The sequence below is a fragment of the Notechis scutatus genome, chromosome 1, assembly GCF_049901735.1.
Source record: "Notechis scutatus isolate UNSWTSFEM ecotype Mainland chromosome 1, rNotScu1.2, whole genome shotgun sequence".
Lineage (NCBI taxonomy): Eukaryota > Metazoa > Chordata > Lepidosauria > Squamata > Elapidae > Notechis > Notechis scutatus.
Window position 1 is genome coordinate 326,368,806 of NC_142009.1, and position 24,436 is coordinate 326,393,241.

The following is a 24,436-nucleotide window of genomic DNA, read 5'->3' on the forward strand; positions in this document are numbered from 1 at the left end:
GTTCATTTCTAAGTCATTTCTCTCTCCCAGATGATCTCCGAAGTACCTTCCAACTCACTTTTTGATAACCCCACGTGGATAGGCAGCAAACAAATTTAATAAATAAATTCTATGACACGTGTCCCTTTGCAATCCAACCGAATTATCCCCTAAAGCATTTACAATTGCAAACATTCTCCTGCTTGAGCAGGGGGCTGGACTAGAAGACCTCCAGGGTCCCTTCCAGCTCCATTGTATTATAATTTCGTGACGCCACCATTCCAATTTTGAAGACCACCTGCAAGCCTTAAAGAGGAATTATTTTAGCCAATTAGGAAAATATAACAGCCTTGAATGGGGATTTTCGCTTCCACCAAGCAACCCCAGAGCGCATCTCCAGCGCCCTCCTGCGCTCGTCCGGATTTTTTATTTTTATTTTTTAATGTTTGCAGCCCAGGCTGAGCAGCCCTAAACCGACGTTCTCCTCCCCCGAAGCCACCCGCTCGGCTCTTCCCCCCCGCTTAGGAAGGTGGAGACTCGGCGGGGAGGAGGGTCACAGCCTCGGCTGCCCTCCAACCTGACGCTCCTCGGCTGGGCGGAGACCAGGCAGGCGTCTCTCTTTTCCCCCACCCTTCCTTCCGTCTCCACGTTGCGCCAGGGCGAGGCAGTCGCGTCCGTGTAGCCAGCCGCTGTATCGGGAGGCCGGGCGTCCGATCTTGGCTTGGGAAGCCGGCCGGAGCCGTTTTCCAAAGAGGCGCCTCCCGACGACGTCTTCCCCGCTTCTGGAGACGCGTCATGTCAGGCTTGGATTATCTGGCCGCCGAGTGCCTGATGTCCATCTCCAGCGGGGCCTTGATCCACCCGGCCTCCGGCCTCATCAGCGTCAAAGAAGAGCGAGGAGGGCGTCCCCCTTCCCTCCCCAGCGCCTGTCACCCGGGCCGCCCCGGCTCTGCGCTTTCGGACAGCAGCGGGAGCTGCTCCTCATCGCCCGGAGGGAGCGAGCTGCGAAGCGGCGTCCCGGTCCTGCCGCAGGCGGGGGAGCTTCCCCGAAGAGCCGGCGCAGACAGCCCCGCCAGCCTCTCGGCCATCTCCCCGGCCAAAAGGCACCAGTGCCCTTTCCAAGGCTGCATTAAGGTCTACGGCAAATCCTCGCATCTGAAGGCGCATCTCAGGACGCACACCGGTAAGAGCCTAACCTAGCCAAGCCAAACCGTGCCCTGGATTGGATCCTGCGTCCCTCCTCCCCTGTTGCTCCCGGTGGAGACCCCCGACGGGGGTGCCTTGAAGTCCTCCAGGACCGCTTCCCCCAACGCCTCTCAGTCCTCATCCTTCGAGCCCTCGCGGCCACCCCATCCCCCCATTCCCGCTTCCTCACCCCCCCCGCTCAGTCTCCACCCACGTGGTGACCGCGCCTCTCTCGGCTTTGGCGCACGGATTTCCTCTCGGTCCGGAGGGAGGCGTTTCGCAGGGCTGGTCGCTTTCCTAACCACCCTTGCTTCTCAAGCTCGGGGGACGTGGCGGGGAGGACGGGGACCTGCAAGCTTTCGCCTCCCACCCTCTCTTGATTCCTCTTCCCCCTCCCCTCCCCCGGCAAGGAAAGAAAGATGCCGTCCCCCGCCCCATGGGATCCTTGCTGGCCCCACGTGCTTGGCCGGGCAGCTCGAAAGCGAAAGTGGATTGGGAGGAGGGAGGCAGGGGAGACTTTGGCCGACCCCTCCTGATCGGCGCGGGTCTTTAGCCTGAGGGCACTCGCAGGTGATGGCGCGCCGATGGCGCAGTAGAGCCTCTGCGTTCCAAAGCAGGCTACCCTAGAAGGAATTACAGGCGCGCCCTGGAGGTGTTGCCTTTACTAGGGCGCTTCCAATTGCATACTCTGCCTTCCTGTTGCGCCCCGCTCCCCGACAAGGAAACGGGGAGGGTCTTTCTGGCTCGCTTAGAGCCCCCGCCTCTTCGGAAAGGTTCCCTTGGAGATGGCTGCTCAAATCTCGCCCACTCTTGTTGGCAGAGCCTGGTCTCTGCTGCCTACGCCGGACGGTCGGAGAGAGAAAGAGAGGGAGGAGTGGCCATCCGGGGTGGCCTGATGGAATGGGGGCCTCCCCGTTGGAATTTAATCCCGGGGCGGAGCGGGGGAATCTAGCTCTGGATTGTTCCCCGTGGATCCAGAGCCTCTTCTCCCTGCACGGCTTCCCCACCTCCCAATTTAAGAGGGTCACAAAGGGTGGTGCAATTGTCGCTGCAGCCGGGGGTGGGTGGAGCAACGCGCGAGCGCAAGAAGCCGCGTGGGTGTGTCTGCCAAAGGGTCGCGCCTCTGCCTTGCCGATGCCAGCGCAAAGCAGATCGCAAAAGAGAGCAGATAAAAAGCATAAAAAGAGTTTCAATTGTGCCAAGAAGAGCAAGCCATCTGCCAGCTAGATTATTATTTGGGGCCACCTCTTTGCAGTGTTCTTGGCAACTCACTCCCAAGAAAAATATCCATCTTGGCTAAGCCGGGCCCTGAATGAAAGGCCCACTGTAACCTGAAGTGTGGATTTGGGGCTGGGAAGAGGAGGAGTTGGTTCAAACCACCCCTCAAGGTGGAAATCCACTGATGACCTTCAGAAGACCTTGCTCAAAGTTGCCCTACTTTTGCAGGGGGCGGTGGGAGGGCCAGCAAATGAATTGATGCCATCTTGTAGAGGATGCTAACTTGGTGGGGTTTATTTCTCAGGGACCACACCTTCCAAAACCTGGTACAGAGTCAGTGCAGAAGTGTTAAATGCCTGTGGCCTGGGTGAGTTCACTAGAGGCTACTATTTACTGCTTTGTTTGTCTCCCCACCACACTTCTGGAGTTGTGCAGAAGGCAAGCTGGCTGGTGAGACCCTTCACTAATGGGGTGGGTTTAAAGGAGGACTCTCTAGGGCCATTCTTCCCAACCTGGCCCTGTTTGCCACTCTGCAACTACAACTCCCAAGATGCCTCGCTGTGATCTTCCTATATTTCTAATGTGGGCAGTGTTTATCCATCTGTGGGTGTAAAAGGAGATGGGGAGGGGGGGAGGGAAAGGATGAATTTTGATAGCAGGGATCCTTTCAATGTGCCAGGAGAAACCTCGGCTGCTTGTTTTGTGTCAAGTATGTTTGGTGCCCTTAATCCTCTGGTGGGCGGATAGTTGGGTTAAGCAGCTGGCAGGATTGTGTAGGCAAAGGCATAAAAGCTTGATTTAAAAAAAAAAAAAAACAGTGTGGGAGAGGCTTTCTTTGCCCAGATGCTATCGTGTTTAAAGTTGGTGGTTTCTCTGAACTTGCTGAAGCTGGCACATGAATACATTTACAAGCTGTTAAGCATACAGGGTCTTGCAGCAGCCTGCCACTTGTACAGACCTGTTCCTCGTGCAAAGATTTGGACATGATTTCCCCCCCCTAACTTTTAGAAGAAAGCCAAAGGACAGTATTGTGGGGACATAAAGACCCTGGGCAGTAGAGTACTGGGTATAAATGGAAGACTGTTAAGCGGAGAAAGTCAAATCCTCTGAAGCTTGCAGTGGGCAGTAAATCCAGCAAAAATGTATTATTCCAGCTGTTTCAAGGTTGCTGGCATGCAATAGAGTCATAGATGTGTGTGCCTGTCATGCCTACATTTATTTGATTATTATCCCACCTTTACTACTTTAGAGAAGTAACTCGAGGCAACAAACATACTTAATACTCATCCCTCCTCTTATTTTCCCCTCAACAAGCCTATGAAATGGATTGGGCTGAGAGAGATTGATTGAAGTACCCAGCCAGCTGTCATGCCTAAGGCAGCCCAAATTGGCTCAATTACCCAGGAGACTTTCATGGCTAAGGCAAGCCTAGAACTAGAAACCCAGTTTGGTGTAATGGTTAAGGCACCAGGCTAGAAAGTGAGACACTTGAGAGTCATGTTTGGCATAAAAGCCAGCTGGGTGACTTTCGGCCTGTCATTCTCTCTCAGCCCAACCCTCCTCACAGCATTGTTATTGTGGGGCAAATAGGAGGAGGAAGATGTGTTGGATGTTTGCTGCCTTCAGTTATTTGTAAAAATAATAAAGGTAGGATACAAATAAAAAAATCAAAATCAAATCACAGTCGCCTGGGCCTAAAGTCACCCAGCCAGCTTTCATGCCTAAAACAGGACTAGAACTCACAATCCTTACCTCAAGCTGGTTCTCATGTAACATAATTGAAGGCTGTGAAGTCATTTGGTGCTTTGGTCTTTGTAACTATATCCTGTTGTTCAAATTTAAAACTGATCTTGTCCCCTAGTGAAATTGTCCTCGGTTGGAGATTGAAACGAGGTCTTTGCAGATGTAATTTGGGCAGAAGGCGAGGAGAGGGGAACAAAATGTACGCCCTGTGATTTAATAACAGCAATCAGGACCAGGCAAGGGGCCTCCCTTCCTTACATTAAACTGCTGAGTTGCAGAAAGTTCAGTGGAAAAGTGGATTTCTATGTGTAAGAAATAGACGTTTAGTTCCAGGACTAAAAGAATGCCAGTTTGATCTAGTGGTTAAGACACCAGGCTAGAAAGCAGGAGACTCTGAGTTCAAGTCCTGCCTTAACCATGAAAGCTGGCTGGGTGACTTCGGGCCAGTCACTCTCATACTCTCTCTTTCAGCCCAGCCCACCTCACAGCATTGTTGTTTTGGGGAAAATAGCACGAGAAAGATGTGCTGGATATGTTCAGGGCCTTGAGTTATTTGTACAAAATAATAAGGGCGGGATAGAAACAAACAATTGAAAAAATAATAAAAAAACAACTATTGGGGCCAAATGTGGGCTTGGCTTTGCTCCTCCTTCATCCTCTGCTATTGATTTCCACAGAGTTTTTTTTACATCTGTAAAGTTAAGTAGAATTTTCATGCTCTATCCACCAAAATCCTCTTTCTTCTCCTTCAAAAGAAAACTTCAAAAAGAAATTTTCTTTCAGTGGGTTGTACAATAAATGAAGGTTAACTTTTCTTCATGGTGCTGGTCTTTTTCTTAATCGTCCTAAAAACTTGCAACCCCACTTTTCAACTTTTTCCACATATTGTGTTACATTATAAAACACGTTTTTGTTTCCCCAACTTTCTTCCTTGTACTAGGAAATCTCTATCTGATTGATGATAATCTGGGAGGGTTTCTTTGCATTCATTATTTTATAAGAGGATAAAATATAGGTAAAATAGCTATTCACACCACAATAACAAAGTTTTGTTAAGCAATCCTTTACAAATATAAAACCAGAAAAAGAAAAGCGAGAGAGAAACAAACAAAAAAGGTGTGTCTTATATATTAAGCTTACAGTTACTGGTTTACTAAAGTACCACATAATATTATAGTAATCAGATACAAAATGTTACTTTAAAATTATCCTAAATCCTTCCTAACCATGGAAGAATTTGCTTAATCTTTTGATTAGTGGAAAATACTGCCTTTCTCCAGAATGGATAAATTACATATTTCAAAAGCCAATCTTTAACATCTGGAATAATACTGGAAAATACCCAATTTCTCAACATTATTCTTTTAGCCTCCACCCATGTGTGGTAAATCCTTATTTCTTACAGTCAAATTCCAGAGTTTTGTTACATCCTTCAACATCACACATCTTTAATCTTTAAAGATTTCTCCATACATCTATTTAGATATGGGTAGTCCAGTGGTGGGATTCAAAATTTTTTACTATCAGTTCTGTGGGCGTGGCAGGGGAAGGATACTGTAAAATCTCCAGAGAGATGGTATTTGCCGGTTCTCCAAACTACTCAAAATTTCCGCTACCGGTTCTCCAGAACTGGTCAGAACCTGCTGAATACCACCTCTGGGGTAGTCCTTAACTTATGACCACAATTAGGACCAGAATTTCCATTGCTAAGCAAGACAGTTGTTAAATGAGTAACATCTATTTTATGATCTTATTTGCCACAGTTGTTAACTGAATCACTTCAATTGTTAAGCGAATCATGTAGTTGTTAAGCAAATCCAGCTTCACCTATTTACTTTGTCGAAAGCTGGGTTGCAAATAGTGATAACTTGACACTGGGAATCTGCAACCATTGTGAATACATGCTACAGTAGTTACCAAGCACCTGAATTTTGATCAAATGACCATGGGGTGCTGCAACAGTTGTAAATATGAGGACAAGTCACTTTTTTCAGTGCCATGGTAATCTCAAATGGTTGTAAATTGAAGACTTAACTGCTACCTGCTATGCCTAAAAAGTGTCAGATGTTTACTGGATGGGTCAATAAACCCTTCTCCATATCTGAGAGCTTGAATTTTTATTCAATGCACGGTTTCTCCAATTGCCACTTATTCATTTATATCAAGGCAAGGCAAACTGACTGACTAGATTAATGGTGACAATTGGTGTTGACCCTTTGGCAAGTCAAACCCAACTAGGATTGTATTGTAGGCAACTTCTGATGTTGCAGCAATGTTCACGGGGCAAGCCAGGAGACACCATTGGTATAAAGCCAGTTTGGTGTAATGGCTAAGGCACCAAGATGGAAATGGCTAAGGCATCAAGATGGAAATCAGAAGATAGCAATCCCAAAGGTGCTTTTTTCAGGAGGCAACTGGACTCCCTTGTTTTTTCTTTCAAAGATGTTTCACTTCTCATCCAAGAAGCTTCTTCAGCTCTGACAAGATAGTGGGGAATCCCTAATATCCTGTCAGAAGAAGCTTCTTGGATGAGAGGCGAAACGTCTTCAAAAGAAAAAACAAGGGAGTCCAGTTGCCTTCTGAAAAAAGCACCTTTGGGACAACCATGATCTGGATGTCTGAAAATCTCTACAGAGAGAAAATAGCAAGTTTTAGTCCAGTCTTAGGCATAAAAGACAGTTTGAGCCAAACATCAGGAGACTGTGAGTTCTAGTTCCACCTTAGGCATGAAAGCTAGTTGGTGACTTTAGACCAAACATTCGCTCAACCCATGTTACCTCACAGGGTTGTTATGAGGAAAATAGGAGAAGGAAGGAGTATTTTGCACGTTTGCTGCCTTGAGTTATTTATAAAAATAATAAAGGCTGGCTAAAAAAATCTAAAATAAATAAATGAGAGGACGAAGAACTCCCATTCCTGCATAGCGTAGGCCCAGCTTGGATGAACTTTCTTTGCCTTTTTTCCCCTTGAAGCACAAGGACCATCAAATACAAACAACTGTTAAATTGTTAAAAGTTTAAGAAAAAAAAATGAGAAAAAAAATCCTCAAAGCTAGGAAGAGTCACTTTGATGGATGGATGGCATATTAATTTATTAAATAAATAAAATAAATAAGTACGCAAATGGAAGCCAGGAACTGCTTTTTGAAAATTAAACTAAGGCATGTAATCAAAGGAATTCTATGTAGAGATCTCCTTATGTAGGAACCCATCTTTTTCCCTGAGAAAAATTTACTTGCATTGCATTTCCACATTAGCAGATGCTTCTTTTCCTTTTATTCTGATCATCCTTCTCCATTGCTCTGTCTTTCTTTTCCTTTTTTTCCTTTTGGTGCTCAAATTAAAAAAAAAAAAAAAGTCCTGTCTAGTCACATAAGATCCACCATCTGCTGCTTGAGGCCAACCTTCTCCCATAGGGACCCCCCTGCAAAACCTCCCACAAGCATAATTAAAGGGAACTGTGTCTCTTTATGTTCTCTTTATGTCACTGCTTTTGGTGCCCATCAAATCTTTCATTAAAAGCTAACATTAAACCTTTAACAAGCACAGTGTTTCAAGCTACCCCCTATTTTTCTTAGGTTTGACTATTGACTACCACTACTTAACGAATCTGAAAGGAATAATAACCAGTTACACAATCTGCTAAATCTTCCAGGGAGGGCTTCCTGTCTTCTCCTTGGATATCTTGAAGTCAGGAGTCTCCATTTTTCAGTGGTTTACACAGTCTTTCTCAACCTTGGTGACTAAGATGTTTGGACTTCAACTCCCCAAATCCCCAGATATTACATCGGGTCCCAACCCTGGGTCCATGGACCAACACCAGCCCATGGAATGCCAGCAACTGGTCCACGCAAACAAGCGAAGCCCCATCCACCGGATGCAGGCAGCATGCAAAACCATGCCCCCTCTGGTCCATGGACTTTCTCTATGGTACCAGTACATTTATGAATATATTTGTGCTATAATTTAAAAAGAACTTTTTAAAAGTGATGTACCAATGCTAGGTAATACAGTAGCCCCCAACTATTTGGGCACCACTGTATTACATAGCCTTGGTACATCATTTTATAAAAGTTCTCTTTTAAATTACAGCACAACAAAAATGTAATCCTAGTTCCCCACAGTTTTTGCCACAGATCCATGTTTGTATTGAACCAAAATTTGTAGCCCATTTCATCATACAGCCTTTCATCTGTTCAAATCTTAGTGACAGTTTGTACGTTGGCTATTATATAATCATCGTTCGTACATAATTCTATTTCAGATTCAGTTCTTTTGTTCTCAAGTCTGATTTTCCCTTTATCCATAATATTTCTTTCTGCAATAGTGATGAATATCTGTAGCTTGGGTGTAGGATGAGGGTGAAGGTTCGTTCTCTGAACTTGTGTCTTGGTTTTCGAGTGTCTTCAGCTGAGTCCCAAAGGTGCTTTTTCAATTGGACTTTCTTGTTTTTTCTGTTGAAGACATTTTGCTTCTCATTCAAGAAGCTTCTTCAGCTCAGACAGGATGGTGAGGAATGGAAAGATTTATATTCCTTGCAGACAGCTGGTCATAAGCATCCTTTTAGAGGGTCCTTGAAGCACTTGGAGGTTTATCTGTGTCCTCAGGGTCACCTGAGTAGTGCTCTTGGTTCCTGTAGTCTGCCATTTTCCCTCTGGAAATCCATTTCTACTCCCACACCATTCAAAGGGTGTTCATCCCAAATTGTGTAGTTAAAAGTCTATAGAGATTCTCATTCATCCAGATTCTTCTTTATTCTTCCAATCCTTCCATTCCCCACTATCCTGTCACAGCTGAAGAAGCTTCTTGGATGAGAAGTGAAATGTCTTCAAAAACTAAAAACAAGAAAGTCCAGTCATTTCCTGAAAAAGCACCTTTGGGACAACCATAACCTGGATGGCTGAGAATCTCTACAGATCTTCAGCAAAGTTTAAGGGCTGTTTATTTTTATTTATTTTATTAAATTTGTTTGCTGACCAAACAAGTAAGGTAACTAATAAATCTCTCCTTCATTTGATGTCAGCCTTACCAGGTAGACTAAACATGACCAGATGAGCTAATTCTGCTTTATTGCAAGGCTACATTAATAGAATCTTTTAAGTCTGAAGGTACATATCTTTCCCATCTCCTTTGCAGCCTGAGAAACTAGGGCAAGTTTCTTCTTAGTTCTTTTTCCGCCCATTATACAGCCATGGGCTATTCCATCTCTTATCTCACTGTTCTCTAAGCAGCTTCTCTTCCTGTCTCCCAAAGTCTGCCACATATTATTACAACTGATTATAAGAAAACCATTGAAGAGTGTCCATCTGTTTCTAATAGTTCTTTTATTTTTATCTTAATTTCTTCCTTATCTTGTATTAATAAATCCTCATATGTTAACCATAGTTCTTCATCTGCTGTTTCTCTTCTGTAGAAAGCTTCTTGGATGTCAACAATGATTGATATCTTTGGACAAAGTCTAGCCATGTTGTCCTCTACTTACAGCAGTTCGTTTAGTGACCATTCGAAGTTACAATGGCCCTGAAAAAAGTGACTTATGATCATTTTTCACTCTTATGATTGTTCCAGCAAACCCTTGGACATGTGATCAAAATTCAGATGCTTGGCTACTGAGCCACATTTATGACAGTTGCAGTGTCCCTGGGTCATGTGATCACCTTTTGTGACTACTGACAAGCAAATTCAATGGGGAAACCAGATTCACTTTATAATTGTATTACTAATTAAATAACTGCAGTGATTCACTTAACAAATTTGTTAAGAAAAGTGGTAAAATGGGGCAAAACTCACTTAACAAATTTCTCGCTTAACAACATACATTTTGGGCTTAATTGTGGTCGTAATTTGAGGACTACCTGTATTTGCTCCATATTCTTAGATAATAATTATTCAAACCTATTTGCTTTCATTTTATTATTCCATTAAAAAACACCACTCAAGGCTGTTTTCTTCTTTCAAAGTTCAGATTTCTGCCATTATAATAGAAACCATTTTCACTTAGTTCAGTGCCGTTTCCAGTGTGCATGGCAACATATATTGTTGATTCACTGCAAGCATGATCTACATTCTTAACCATATTGTGACTTTCAAGACTGCCTTCTTGTCTTTGGTACATATAATAATGTTGGGAATAATGATGTCGGTATGAATATGCTACTGAATTCTTATGATAACATAAGAATTTGGAGCCCACTACGTGCCTGATAACATGGCAAGAACATCTTAATGAAAATGGTAGCTTGATTTGATAGCTTTTGGGGTTATGATACAGCTGCCTCAGTGTGGGAGCACTTTAGTTATTTGGGTTATAAATAATCATTCTGATTCTGTTGATTAGCATCATAAATAATTTTCCTTTTTTTGTCCCTCTCCCTCCAGTGGCAATAAAAACAAATATTTATCTCTGGAAGGAAACTCCCTATAACTATGTAGGCATTTGTCTCTTACCTTTGGAGCCTAAAGTTGACTTAGAGCAGGGGTGGAGAACTACGCCCCTCTTATGACCTGTGAACTTCAACTCCCAGAATTCCTGAGCCAAGGTCATAAAGGGTCCATAGATCACACCCCTGGTTTGGAGGAAGAAGAAAATTTAGCATCACTACCATCATAATCATAGCCAGTTACTCCAGGTACCTGTTTGCCTCTGGGGCTGTGGCCCATTAATTTTTGTGCAAACTTCTCTACCAGTATGGATCCCTATAAATAGACATTTCAAATCCACTGAAAATCCACTGTGAATTTCACTCCTTGAACATATCAGAGATGGAAGGGATCTTGGAGGTCTTCTAGTCCAACCCGCTACTCAAGCAGAAAATCCTATATCATTTCAGACAGGTGGCTGCCAAACCAGAAAGGTTGTGTATCTAGCAAAGCTGCCATCAATGTCTTCCAAACTGAACCAACCATATACAGTAGAAGGAAACCTTTAAAAATATTTCGGGTATCTCATTGAAGAAGGGAAACCAGAAATGGAAGACTAGATGGCATCAGCCAAGACACTGTTGTGGATGGTACTAATCCCTGAAGACAACCACGTGGACATAATGAAAGAAGCCAGATGCAATTTTATTTCATTTATCTATGAAGTTCAAGACCCGTCCACCCTGCCCCCCCCCCCCGAGATTTTATTAAAAGCCTAAAATGACAAGAGTATGTATGTATGAAGTTAAGGGATCCATGGCCCCATGTCAAATTTTGCTTACAACTTTAAAAAGATTTATTACGGCTCGTCATACAGCTAGCCAGATGTTAAGACTGGATTTGTCCATCTAATGAGGCCTTCCCAAGGACATGCGATAGGCAAGTGGAGATGTTTGATGCTATTGAAGACATTGTGGCAGAATGTGAGCTATTCTTGAGTAAAGATGCCTTTTGTAATTGATGGTGGTTTTGTCAATGCCAATGATGTTCAAGTGGTGCTCCAGTTGTTTTGGGATTGCACCCAAGCCGTGCCTATGACCATTGGTACCACCTTTGCTTCCTTTTGCCACTGTCTTTCTACTTCTATTTGCAGGTCTTTCTGTTTTGTTATCTTCTCCAGTTCTTTCTTATTATCAATTATTATCAAATTGTGAGTGGTAGGCAAGTGTTTGGGAGTGCACGCAGCTCCATTTGTGTGAGGGGAGCTTCGCATGCAAGGCCAAGCAGCTGCTATTCGTGTGAAGGGAGCGCAAGATGGCAGCCTGCTCGCGTGAGGGGATATTTGTGCATGAATGCAAGCGGCTGCTGCTCACATGAAGAGCTTTGCATGCACCTGCTCACCTGCTCCCTGTGGAGACTGGTTCTGAACAGGCTGCGGCCTGGAGATTGGGGACCTCTCCTGTACGTTACTCCTTGTGAGAGCACACTATATTCTCTATTTTTGTCCTGTCTTTTTAGCAAGTTTCTTCTAATCATCTCAAGTTCCTTTTGCAATTCATCCATTGTGTCCTGGTCATGGGCACTTACAAATGAAAACCAGCAATCTCTTTCCTTAAGAACCAGATTTCTGGGATTGAGAAATGAAATATATTGCATTTCTCAGGTGTAGCCTTTGCTTCAGTGGTCTTTAATGTTTACTGCTCAAAAAATGGTCCTGACTGATCAGAAAAGATCCATCACCTGCTTCTTCTGGTAACTCACATCTGAGGACCTGTCTGCAAAACCAAACAACTAAAGGGACCACACTTGTATTAATTTGTTGTTTACTAGATTTTTATCCCATCTTTATTACTTTTTAAGTAATTTGAGGTGGCAAACATACTTAATATTCCTTATTCATCCTATTTTCTATACAACAAACCTGTGAGGTTAGTTGGGCTGAGAGCAGAGGTGGTATTCAGCAGGTTTTATCCAGTTCTGGAGAACCGGTAGCAGAAATTTTGAGTAGTTCAGAGAACCGGAAAATACACCTCTGACTGGAGATTTTACAGCATCCTTCCCCTGCCACACCCACAGAACCAGTAGTAAAAAAAAACTGAATTCCCACCACTGCCTGAAAGAGAATGGCTGCCAAGTCACCCAGCTGGCTTTTCATGCCTGACATGGGACTAGAACTCACAGTCTCCTAGTAATTGGCCTAAGGTCATATAGCTGGTTTTAGTACTCGTAGTTTTAGAACCTATGGCAGGACTAGAACTCACCATCTCCGGGTGATTTGCCAAAAGTCACCTAGCTAGCATTCAAGCAGGACTAGAACCCACAGTCTCCTGTTCCTAGGTCGGTGCCTTAATCACTATAGTGAAGAAACTTTTACATACACACAGACATACACACACACAATTTAAATTTTTTATTGTTTTTTAATTAATAACAAAAAGACCTTAAGGAAAAATGCAAACTTTTAAGCATACACACTCAACACTACTCATCAGAAAGGTATTTATTTAGATGTTAGTACATTATTAAGACAGGGTAACGCTGTGAAGCTAACAGGAGCAGATTTGAAGGATTCTCCATTTTTCAAAACACACTTCATAGGGTTGTTGTTTTAGAGCCATGTTTCTCAATCTCAGCAATCTTAAGACATGTGGGCTTCAGTGCCCAGAATTCCCTAGCCAGTTGGAGAATTCTGGGAGTCCATACGTCTTAAATTGCAAAGGTTGAAAAACACTGTTTAGAGAAATAGAAGACGAGACCATTAGCTACACTGCCTTGAATTGTACAAATAAAAGTGTGATACAAAGCTTATAGTATATAAGAATAAGCTCCACTGAAATGCTTTAGGGCTCAAAGAACCTCTTCTTTTAAAGGGCTAAGATTAGGGGCCAATGGAAGGTTGTGCTGAATTATTGCCAGCATCCCTTTTAATCATGTTAATACCGTAACAGGAACAGTAATAAAGCTGTTTGTGCCTTGGATAATTGGACACTTTTCTTTTTTATCCTGGATTCCTCCAGAGATCCAAAGGAGGACAAACAGAGACTTAGATAAATTAATGCTGATTTTCAGGTTATTATTGGAACAGTGATGTGCTATAGTGATAATACTGAAGGACCAGTGCAAGCATGTTAGAAAGGGATCTAGGCATTTAAATAAATCTGTTTCTCCCCATTACAATGAATCCTCGAGTTACAACAGGTCATTTAGTGACCTTTCAAAGTTACAACAGCACTGAAAAAAGCAAGTTACAACTAGTCCTTGTATTTATGACCATTGCAGCATCCTCACAGAACAGGATCAAAATTTGAGGGCTTGGCAACTGACATGTATATAAAATGGTTGCAACATCCTGGGGTCATTTCGGTCTTCTCAGCTGGCTTCCAACAAACAAAGGCAACGGGGGAAAGCTGAATCTCTTCACAACTGGGTAATTCACTGAACTGCAGTGATTAACTGAACAACTGTGGCTAAAAAGTCATAAAATTGGGTGCAATTCACTTCAAACTACCTTGCTTAGCAGTGGAAATTGTGATCAAAATTGTGGTCATAAGTTGAGGACTACATGTATGTGAAAAGGAGTAATATTGCAGCTAGGCACAAAATTCAAAGCATTTAAGTTGTAGCAAAGTTCTCTGATATTGTTCCGTATCGTCTGAAAAGTTCAATATACTTCTGTGCCCCGAAGAAAGGAAAATTTCATCTTTTAATTGTGACTGCTTGCTATCTCGCAATTTTGCCGTTTTTCTGATGTCAGACTTGCATCTCACAGTGTAGAACAGGGGTGTCAAACTCATGATGACATGTAGTCACATGACATGTCACAACTTTTTCTCCCTTCACTAAACCGGGGTGGGCGTGGCCAGTGCGTGTTGCATCCGCCCATGGGTGGCGAGTTTGACACCCCTGGTGTAGAATCTCTCTTGAAGCCCCAAACTTTTCTGTGAACTTATGCCTGTGCTGACTTGATTCTTGAAACCAGTGTTTCTCAACCTCAGGAACTGTAAGGTGAGTGCACTTCAACTCCCAGAATTGAAGGTGCAGGCTGGGGAATTCTGGAAGTTGAAGTCCAATCATCTCCAAGTTGCCAAATTTGAGAAAGGCTGTTCTGAGTGACAGCATCTCAGTGACAGAACTGTCCCTTCGTCCTCACCCATGACGTGCATAAGTGCACAATGGTGCCTACCGTCCCTGTCCTATTGTCCCCATTCATACCTATTTCCTGTATTCTTACTAATACCTATTATCTTGTAAGCGATTGACAAATCAAATAAATAAACAAACAAACAAATAAATGTTCAGCCAACTACCATGTTTCTCACAAAATAAGGCCGGGCCTTATTTATTTTTTTAACCCCCGAAAAAACAGCTAGGCCGTCTTTTCGGGGGTGACTTAATTCCCTCCCCCTTGCATCCTTGGGCGGGTGGCGACGGCTTGGATGTTGACCTCGGCGTTGGTGGGGCATTTCGTATCGGGAGACCTTCTGCCACCGTTGCTTTCCCTTCTCCCCGTGCTGCCGCAGCGTTTAGAGCAACACTGTGGCGTTTGCCGCAGCCACGCGGGATTTGGCGCAGCCACACGGGGCCGGCTAGGGCTCCTCCCTGTAACCGGAGCCCAGCAGAGACACTCGGCTTCAGGCGCTCCTGTCGCCGCCTTCCCGGGCATCGTTTGAAAGCAAAGCCCATTCTTTCAAAAATGATGCCATACTACCGGTACGACAAAGCCTCCCCTGCCCGAGAGGGCAGCCCAACCCCATGTAGGGAGGCGAATCTCCTGGGCCCACAGCGCAGGATCGGCCCACCCCGGGAGAAGTGCCCAGCCGCCATCCCTGCCTGGCGGCGGGCAGAGCGCGAAGAGCTTTGCCTGGGGAGCCCAGTGCAGCTGACAGGCGGGCCCTCCTGCCCGGCGGCGGAGCTCTCGCCAAGGCAGCGAGCGCCTCCCTGCTAGGCCCTCCGTTCATCCCGCCAGGGCTGTGCCAGAGCCGGGCAGGCTGGGCAGAGCCGGGAAAGCGAGCCGTGGGTGTGCGCCCGCCTGCCAAGCAAAAGAGCCGGGCCGACCTGAGTTTGGCTTCCTTCCCAAGTCCCTCGAGCCCAACACCGAAGGGGCCACCGGGAGAGGCCGCCCGAGGCAGTGATAGCGCCCACCCATCCATGAACAGGGAGGCAAGGTGACGGCCCGCGCCGCGTCCTGCTCCGAGCTGAGCCGCGCTGAGTGAGTGCCGATGCCCGTGCCGCTACAGCGTTTGGAGCTGCTGGTGCGTTTGGAGATGCGTGGGGACGGGGATGGGCTGGGCAAGGGGTGGAAAGGACGGGCGGCTTCGGGCTCTCTCTGCTGGACCTGCCAGCCAGGGAAGCAGTACTGCTGTCGCCTCACCTCCTTGTCCGTGGACGGGTGGGCGCTATCACTGCCTCGGGCAGCCTCTCCCGGTGGCCCCTTCGGGTTCAGGCTGAAGGGACTTGGGAAGCCAAGCTCGGGTTGGCCCGGCTCTTTCGCTTGGCAGGTGGGCGCGCACCTGCGGCTCGCTTTCCCGGCTCTGCCCAGCCTGCCCAGCTCCAGCGTGGCCCTGGCGGGATGAGCAGAGGGCCCGGCGGGGAGCCGCTCACTGCCTTGGCAAGAGCTCCGCCGCCGGGCAGGAGGGCCCGCCTGTCAGCTGCGCTGGCCACCCCAGGTGAAGCTCTTCGCGCTCTGCCCATCGCCAGGCAGGGATGGCAGCTGGGCACTTCTCCCGGGGTGGGCCGATCCTGCATTGCGGCCCCAGGAGATTCGCCTCCCCACATGGGGTTGGGCTGCCCTCTCGGGCAGGGGAGGCTTTGTCGCATCGGTAGTAGGGTGTCGTTTTTAAAAGAATGGGCTTTGCCTTCGAACGATGGCCGGGAAGGCGGCAACAGGAGCTCCTGAAGCCGAGTGTCTTTGCCGGTCTCTGTTGCAGGGAGGAGCCCTGACTGGCCCACGTGTGGCCGCCAAACACCGCATGGCTGCGCCAAACACCGCGTGGCTGCGCCAAACGCCGCGGCATTGCTCTAAATGCCGTGGCACCACGGGGAGAAGGGAAAGCAACGGTGGCGGAAGGTCTCCCAATACGAAGTGCCCCACCAACGCCGAGGTCAATGCAGGCAGCACCATATCTGGGTATGCAACAAAAGTACTTCCTAACGGCAAGCCCCCCCCCGCCATTCCCTCCCATTTTGCATGTTTAATATAGGCCTTAATTTGGGGGGAGGGGCTTAATTTCATTTTATGCCTATAAAACATGCTGGAACTTCCTATTGGGGGAGGCCGTATTGTTGGAGAAACACGGTACTTCAGGGCATAAGTTCTTTAATAAGCTTTCTTGATACAGATAATACTCATGTTAACGACTGTAATGAAGCCTGCCCATCTCAACAGTAATACATGACAGTCATTAAGCAGGTCTGTCATGTGACCAACCAGATTTTATGACCTTTTTGCAGTTCTGATTAAGCGAATCCATGGTTGCTAAGCAATCCAATGGTTTGCTAGGGCATGGTTTTGCTGAAAACTGAAGACATAAATGTTGCTTTTTGGCAAAACCATCATAAAACACAATCATGCCACTATAGGGTGCTGGAAGCAGCCGTATTAGGCCAGTCACTCTCAGGCCAACCTACCTCACAGGGCTGCTGGTGAGGGGAAAAAGGGAGGAGGATTGTATGTTGGATATATTCACTGCCTTAAATTGTTTGTGAAAGCATTAAAGGCAGAATACAAACATACAAACAAATAGATAGATAAATAATAAAGAGGCTCTGTTGCCAAGGCCCCAAAGTATGGTCACATGACTGCCAGGGAATGTAGGTGCATCTCTTGGGATTTTGAATTTGGGTTGTAAATACTACCCAGGTAGGTCCGTTGGAACTTCAGATGATCACTAAGTGACCAGGACTCTTTGTGCTGATATTGGTTTTTTAAAGTGATTTTTGTCCTTCAAGTTTGTAATTCCTGCTTGGGATGTTTAATTTGCTTCCCTCCCTCTAAATTCCTCTGGGTTCTATTAGGATGAAGAGGAAATAAAGAATTAAGGGCTTATGGGGCAGCAAACTTATTAACTCACTGAAGCTTTTCATTGTCATTTAGGATTTCTGTTTGGATTGTATTATAATTATTCGCCTTCGGGATGATGCTTCCATTTAACTTGTTAAGCATTATTGCCTTAGGGGGTTTCTTCTAGTGTCTTGTTTCCAGCCACAGCTAGGCAGAGGCATCGGGGACTGTTGCCTATTTAAAAATCGGGTCTTCGGAGATAGATTGCTTCTGCATATGGAGGCTCTATTACCACCAGCTCCTGAGAATGACCAAAATAACCATCTCTCTCTCCCCCCACTCTCTTCCCGCCTTCTTTTCTCCTTGCAGGTGAGCGTCCATTCCCATGCAATTGGGCTGGCTGCCAGAAGAGATTTGCACGCTCTGATGAGTTAGCCCGCCACTTCCGCACCCACACCGGCGAGAAGCGCTTTGCCTGCCCACTCTGCGAGAAGCGATTTATGCGGAGCGACCACCTGACCAAGCATGCCCGCCGCCACCCAGCTTTCCAGCCTGGCATGGTCCGACGATCTGACTGCTACAGAGCCTCTCCTACTGACTCAGCTGGCAGCAGCTTGGCCGGAAGCCCCGCCCCTGGCAGCCCCGCCTCTGACAGCCCTGCCCCTTAAAGGGGGCATGCCACCTTGTTTTTTGCCCTTCCCAGACCTGGCCTCTAGGGAGAGATCGGGTACAATTTCAGAGGCATTTTTTTGATTCAGAAACTTGGTTTTCCCATCACTTCTGGTTATGGTTTAATATGCCTTATTTCAGAAAAAAAAAGCTCCTTCTTGTGCTTGGTGGGCATTTTGATTACTGTACCAATCCCTCTCCCTGCTTGCTTCCAAGCTGTAGCCTCTATGCACATTCCCATTCCACCCAGGCTGAGGGTGGCAGGATTTGTGGAAACCAGTCAAGCAGACGTGATTAAACTTTGTTGATGTTCCTTTGGAAAAAAGGCCCCCATGTGGCTCTCAGTCAGGGGCTAACCGATGATTTCCTAGCCCTTGGTCAAAGAGATAGTCCCACCATCACTTTGCCTCGGTTTCCCAGCTGCAAAGAGACTTTATTCCAGGGGTGTGCAACCTTGGCAACTTTTAAGACCCGTGGTTCACTTTCCTCAGCCTGGAGAATTCTGGGAGTTGAAGTCCACAGGTCTTAAAATTGCCCAGATTGGACACCTCTGCATTATTCCAAGGTCTGTGTTTGATATTGTTGGAACTGTTCAGCCCAACTCTTCCCTATTATAATGAGAATGCTGATTTCCTCATTAATTGTAGCCCTCAGGAAAAGAAAGTACTTTCTTCAAGTTTCACTTAGCTTTAAGCCTCTCTTTTTGGCCAACCTATTGATAAAGAAGAAACTATTGACTCTTCGTATTTAGAAAGAGAGCAGGGTGAAAACTGCTCTCTATGCCTTTGGCCTCTTTGCATTTGATAATCAGAATTAACTTGCCTCTGAATAAGGAGGATCCCTCTTTAGCTATCAAGGCTAACGACAAACCATACGAAATCATGGCTTTCCATCTTTCCATCTCCCCATCCTAAATTGATCGTTTGCAAACTATTTTGGGGGGAAATGTTCAAGTTGACGTAGGCCCTTTGACACTAGAACTGCAGCAAAAGTGAGAGGTGATTGTTTTTCCCCCCCACAGGGAAATTGGGTGTTGGTAACTAACTTTTTGACCTGATATTGTATGTAAATATATATTTTTTTTCTCCCAGGTCAACTTTACGTAAGGTTAAAAAAAAAGATGAGGACCTGTTTCTACGGGTGTATCTATTTCAGGGTGTGAGCGTGTGTATGTGTTTATGGTTTTTATAAAATATGTATTTATTCCTTTTACGATAGAATGTAGGAGACCAGTGGTAAAGTTTTATTGTATGACTGGTTGGCACATGGATGAATTAAAGCTGAAAAAAGAATGGGATTTTTAGTACGACTCAGGACACCTAAAAGCACTTTTTCTCACTTTCATGGGGCTGTGGCAACTGCTCTGCACAGCTGTACACCAGGCAAGCGTGTGTGTGTGTGTGTGTGTGTGTGTGTGTGTTCCTTGTTTAAAAATGGAAGCTTTGATGCTTTTGGTGATGATGGTTCTTTGCAAGCTGTCAGGTGTCTCAACAATGCTAGGCAGGAAGCAGGCCTGAGCAGGCATTCGAGGACACAAAGCTCCAGATTTACGGTGGAAAAAAAGGAATGCAGCCATTATGAAAGAATTTCAGCGATGGCTCTGTATTAAATGCAAAGTAGATGTATTGTGAAATCAGGGTTGATTTTTCTGGCGGCTTCTGGCACCCATAAGGCGTAGCTGGTGTGAAGCTGCTGTTCTAGAATCAGGCTATCTGCTTTTGACTTGGTGAGAATTGGCTCTTATATAAAAGCATCTTTGATTTGTTTCGGTGCTCTGCTGCTTCTTGAAAATGTAAATCCATTTATGCAGACAAGGCTGTCTTGGCACTTGCATTTTGAGAATAAGCCATGCAGTCACCATCCTCTGCCTTGCAAATAAGGAATAGAATAATGAGATATGGGGAGAAGTAACATTTAGATCAGGGGTCTCCAAGCTTGGCAACTTTAAGCCTGGCGGGCTTGAACTCCCAGAATTCCCCAGCCAGCTTTGCTGGCTGGGGAATTCTAGCAGTTGAAGCCCGCCAGGCTTAAAGTTGCCAAGCTTGGAGACCCCTGATTTAGCTATTTCAAGGGATAGCAATAGAAGGAACTGGGAAGCAGAAGGGAACAGATGTTGCCATATTAACAAGTCTTGTCCTTGGCAGTACAGGGAGTTCTCGACTTAACAGTTCATTTAGTGACTGTTCAAAGTTAAAACAACCCTGAGAGAAGCGGCTTATGACCGTTTTTCCCCACTGACAACTGTTGCAGCATCCCCATGGTTATGTGATCAAAATTCAGATGCTTGGCAACTGAAATCATATTTATGATGGTTGCAGAGTCCCAGGGTCATGGGGTCTCCCTGTTGCGACCTTCTGACCACTAAAATCAATGGGGAAGCCAGATTCAATTAACAATTGTGTTACTAATTTAACAACTGCAGCGATTCACTTAACAACGGTGGCGAGAAAGGTGGTAAAATGGACCAAAATTCACTTAAGAATCGCCTCATTTTGCAACATAAATTTTGGGCTGAATTGTGGTTGTAAGTCAAGGACTGTACTGTACAGGTAGGCCTCCACTTACAACCACAATTGGAACGGGATAATTCTTCGTTGAGTGGTGTGGACATTTAAGTGAGGCGCCCCTTAAATGGACATTTTACCACTTTTTTTGGCTATGGTTATTAAGGGAATCACTGGGGTTCAGCGAGACACCACATGGTCCCTTGTGAGCATGCCTGCTGGCTTCCCCATTGACTTTGCTCGTCAGAACCCAGCTAGGAAGGTGGCAAATGAGGATCACATGACCCAGGGATGCTGCAATGCTCATAAATACGAGCCGGTTGCCAAGCACCCGGATGGTGATTACATGACCGCCTGGAATGCTGCAGTGGTTGTAATTGTGAGGACCGATCATAAGCCATTTTTTCCAATACAATTGTAAACTTAAACAGTTACTAGAGAAATGATTGTAAGTTGAGGACTACTTGTAACTTAGGCCAGGGGTCTCCAACCTTGGGCACTTTAAGACTTGTGGACTTCAAATCCCAGAATTCCTCAGCCAGCTTTGCTTTGACAGCAATCTTTCACTTGGGTTGGACTCCAGCTTCTAAACTTCTCAGTCTAGGAAGGGAGGAAGTGGTTGAGAATTGTTGGATTGAGACAGATTGGGGTAACAAAGCAGTTGAGGTAAGTGAAATGGTAACTGGGGAGAGAAGAATGTATACAAAGTAGCTTAGGAAATAACATTCAGCCGCTTCAACTTGAAATAGGAATCCACCTGGAGGAGCATTAAATCTTGTGTCTTCAAATGCTGTTCCATGGACTGATTCCAGGATGCACTGCCCCCCCCCCCTTATTTATTTGAACTCAGGGCCCCATTGATCCTAGGCCTTATAGATTTCCAGTGGTCAAAAGCAATGGCAGAATTTATAGTATTGGAAAGAGGCACTGTAGCCAATGAAATTAATCCAACTGTCCATTGCAAGAAACCAAATGAAAGCAATCTGGATATCCAGCATAGAGTTCACCAATGTGTTTGATAATTGGTTCCAGATTGCTCTTGACATAAGGAAGGCTTTCCTATTATTGAAGAAGAATATGCATTTGCATAACTTTTTAAAACCATTGTTTTTGTGTCCTGGTACCGTAGGAAAATAGAAATGAGATTAATGTCGTCTTTTGCTTGAATAACTTCTGCTCTAGAAGTTTTGGGTGCCTATATAGATTTCTGATGTGCTCCAGGAGTGAAGTAGAGTAAATACCTTATCCCATACATGTCCATAGGCAATTGATTTTTTTGTTTTATAGATAGAGAAATTGATATATTTAAAAAGGATCCAACCTTCCTCTTTTACAATATGTAATCAGACTGGTATTTTATTAAAGGAAAGTACAGTATATTTTCTTTCTTTTGAAATAATAATGAAAGCTTGCGCTTACTGCTGGAACATGGGTATTTTTGTAGGAAGAAATCAAATCATGTTGCACTTCCAAAGTTTTAGAGGAGAATTCTGATTTTGGTGGAGATGCTACAGTATTTTTTTATTAGAACAAAAGAGACCCCTCTTCATTCTTTCCCCCATGCATTTATAATTGATAGTCTCCTCTGCCAAGATACTGGCTACAGGAAGAGGGAAAATAATATATGTAGGAAATAAACTTCTTGCCAAGAACCCCCACCTCTGCCAGAATGCCATGATTTTTAAAGGTTTACAATCCCAGAACCTCTATGGTGATTGCTAATGGAAAGTGATGAAAACGGTTTTTCAGATGCATTTATTTTACATGATTATGTACACGTTTATGCTGTAGTGGACCCTCTGCTTTAAAACCCATCTCTGTATTTTGATCAGTGTATCTGTTGCATGCTGTTGTGTGCTGTGTTTGAGTTGAGAAGGAGTTATTTTCATTTTCTCCAAATCTGTATTTTTAATAATAAGCACTGAAATTTGGTGCACCATTTTTGCGTGTATTTTCTCTGTTCTATTTTTAAATAAAATGAACAAAAACTTTAACCTGTGTGTGAGAAGAGATTTAACATGCTTGTGTGTTTGAAGAGATAATATATGTGACATATTTGCTGAGTTGATGTGGTAGCCTAATTGGTGAAGATGCTCTCCTCCCACTTGGAAGCTGAGAATTCAGTCCTAGGTAGCAGCAGATGTTTCTCAGGTTGCAGAGAAAATTGCTGCTGTGAACTCCATGTAGGCATCAGGAAGGGCATCCAGCCAGTAAATGCTCAGCTCCACCCAGTCACCCCAACTCTGCCCTGAATTAAGGGATTATAGGGTTGTAAAAAAAAAAGGGAGTTTTATATGTGAATATTCACTGCCTCAATCCTAGGGGATTGCTAATAATAAATACATCAAAACATTAAAATGAAAATTTTCAAATCATAGAGGTATTTGTAGGGGATTTTTTTTGCTTATAAGGCAAGGGGCACTTTACCAGAAATTCACTTCTAGTTGTTATTTTATTATTTACTAAAATGGGCCAATGAGCATCATTTTAAAGAGCCCAAGTTACCTATCAGAATTGGCATGTCTCAACTTTTTCTAATCTGGTGTCTCCTAGATACATTGGGGTCATATCCTAGAATTCAAAAGTAACAATCCCATTGGCATTTCCATGTTGAGTAATCCAAGAAGCTGTATCTGAACATTCTGGAATATGCCAGATCTAGAAAAGGCAGTTCGAATCACAGCTGCAGCCTCTGGTTATCTACAGTAGTAGTCTTTAAATCTTGTTATCCTGGGCATAGGTTCCATTGGACAAAATTCCTGGGGGGAAAAAAGAAGAGGATTCTCATGTAAGTAGGAAATGTCTGCAAGGTGGTCAGAAAAGTCAAGGTGGCAGCCACAACTATGTGGTCAAAGCTTTGTCTTTAATGTAATATGCATCATATATTGCTGCATATATCTTTTTTGAACATACCCTGTATATAAATTATATTTTGTAAGATTCCAGTGAGCTAACGGAAACTAATTGATTGATTTGTCTCCTTTAGCTCACTGGAGAATCTTACAAAATATAACCCTTTTTTACAATAATTTTTTTTAATAACTGTCCTAGGATTGATGGTTTTACACAACTTGCAGCTAAATGATAATTGAGGCTTCACAGAACACTATCCACATACAAAGCAAACTACATCACAACTCAGCATATTGCATGAAAATGCGTATTTAAATCCACATTCTATGTAAATTGCCCATTCAATTTCAGCAGACTGTACATGTAATACTGCAAGGGGTTCCTGTTAGATGTTCCTTTTGCAATAATAAAAGCAGGAAAATCAATCTTGATGTTCTCAGTGGGCTTTCAGCTTTTGCTACCAGTTGTAAGGATCAAATGAAAGGCCGGTATCCAATTTCCATGTCTTCCTTATATGCTTAACAGCATCTGTCTACTTTCCTAATTGCTTGTGAGTTGGACTGTCTCCTGGGCCGAGTTTCTCCTGGGGAAAAAGCCCATTTAACAATGCACAACCATGGCAATTTTAAGACGCAAACTCTCAGAATTCCCAAGCCGGCATGCATTTAAGGATGCAGTGATGGAAGTTCAAATTCAGCTTTGCCAACTTTATTATTTGGGCCTTTTGTCTTGACTATAAGGAAAAGTGCTAAATTTTGAATTCTTGCTTTATTCTAAAATCTGTATATCAATGCATTTCTTTTCATAGTCTACTACTACACTACAGACATTTTTGAGCAGGCACCTTCATGGCCATCTTAAAGCAAGCCAGCTGTGTTGCCATGCGAAACCCGGAAGGGACCTGCCCTATTTTATCCAATGGCGAA

General features: G+C 44.5%; 1 protein-coding gene across 2 annotated transcripts; it reads left to right on the forward strand.

The window, feature by feature from the left end:
• Positions 1–584: 584 nt before the first annotated feature.
• On the forward strand, positions 585–22,651 carry KLF16 (KLF transcription factor 16). 2 transcript variants are annotated; one of them, XR_015746951.1, is made up of 3 exons: positions 585–1,162; positions 17,854–20,078; positions 20,171–22,651. XR_015746951.1 is itself a non-coding variant. In XM_026681078.2 (2 exons), the coding sequence occupies exons 1-2, from the start codon at positions 775–777 to the stop codon at positions 18,150–18,152; spliced, it is 687 nt and encodes a 228-aa protein (XP_026536863.1). In that variant the 5' UTR covers positions 585–774; the 3' UTR covers positions 18,153–22,651. The 2 variants fall into 2 exon arrangements, 1 of the variants encoding a protein (XP_026536863.1); XM_026681078.2 differs by having other exon boundaries at positions 17,854–22,651.
• Positions 22,652–24,436: the final 1,785 nt, after the last annotated feature.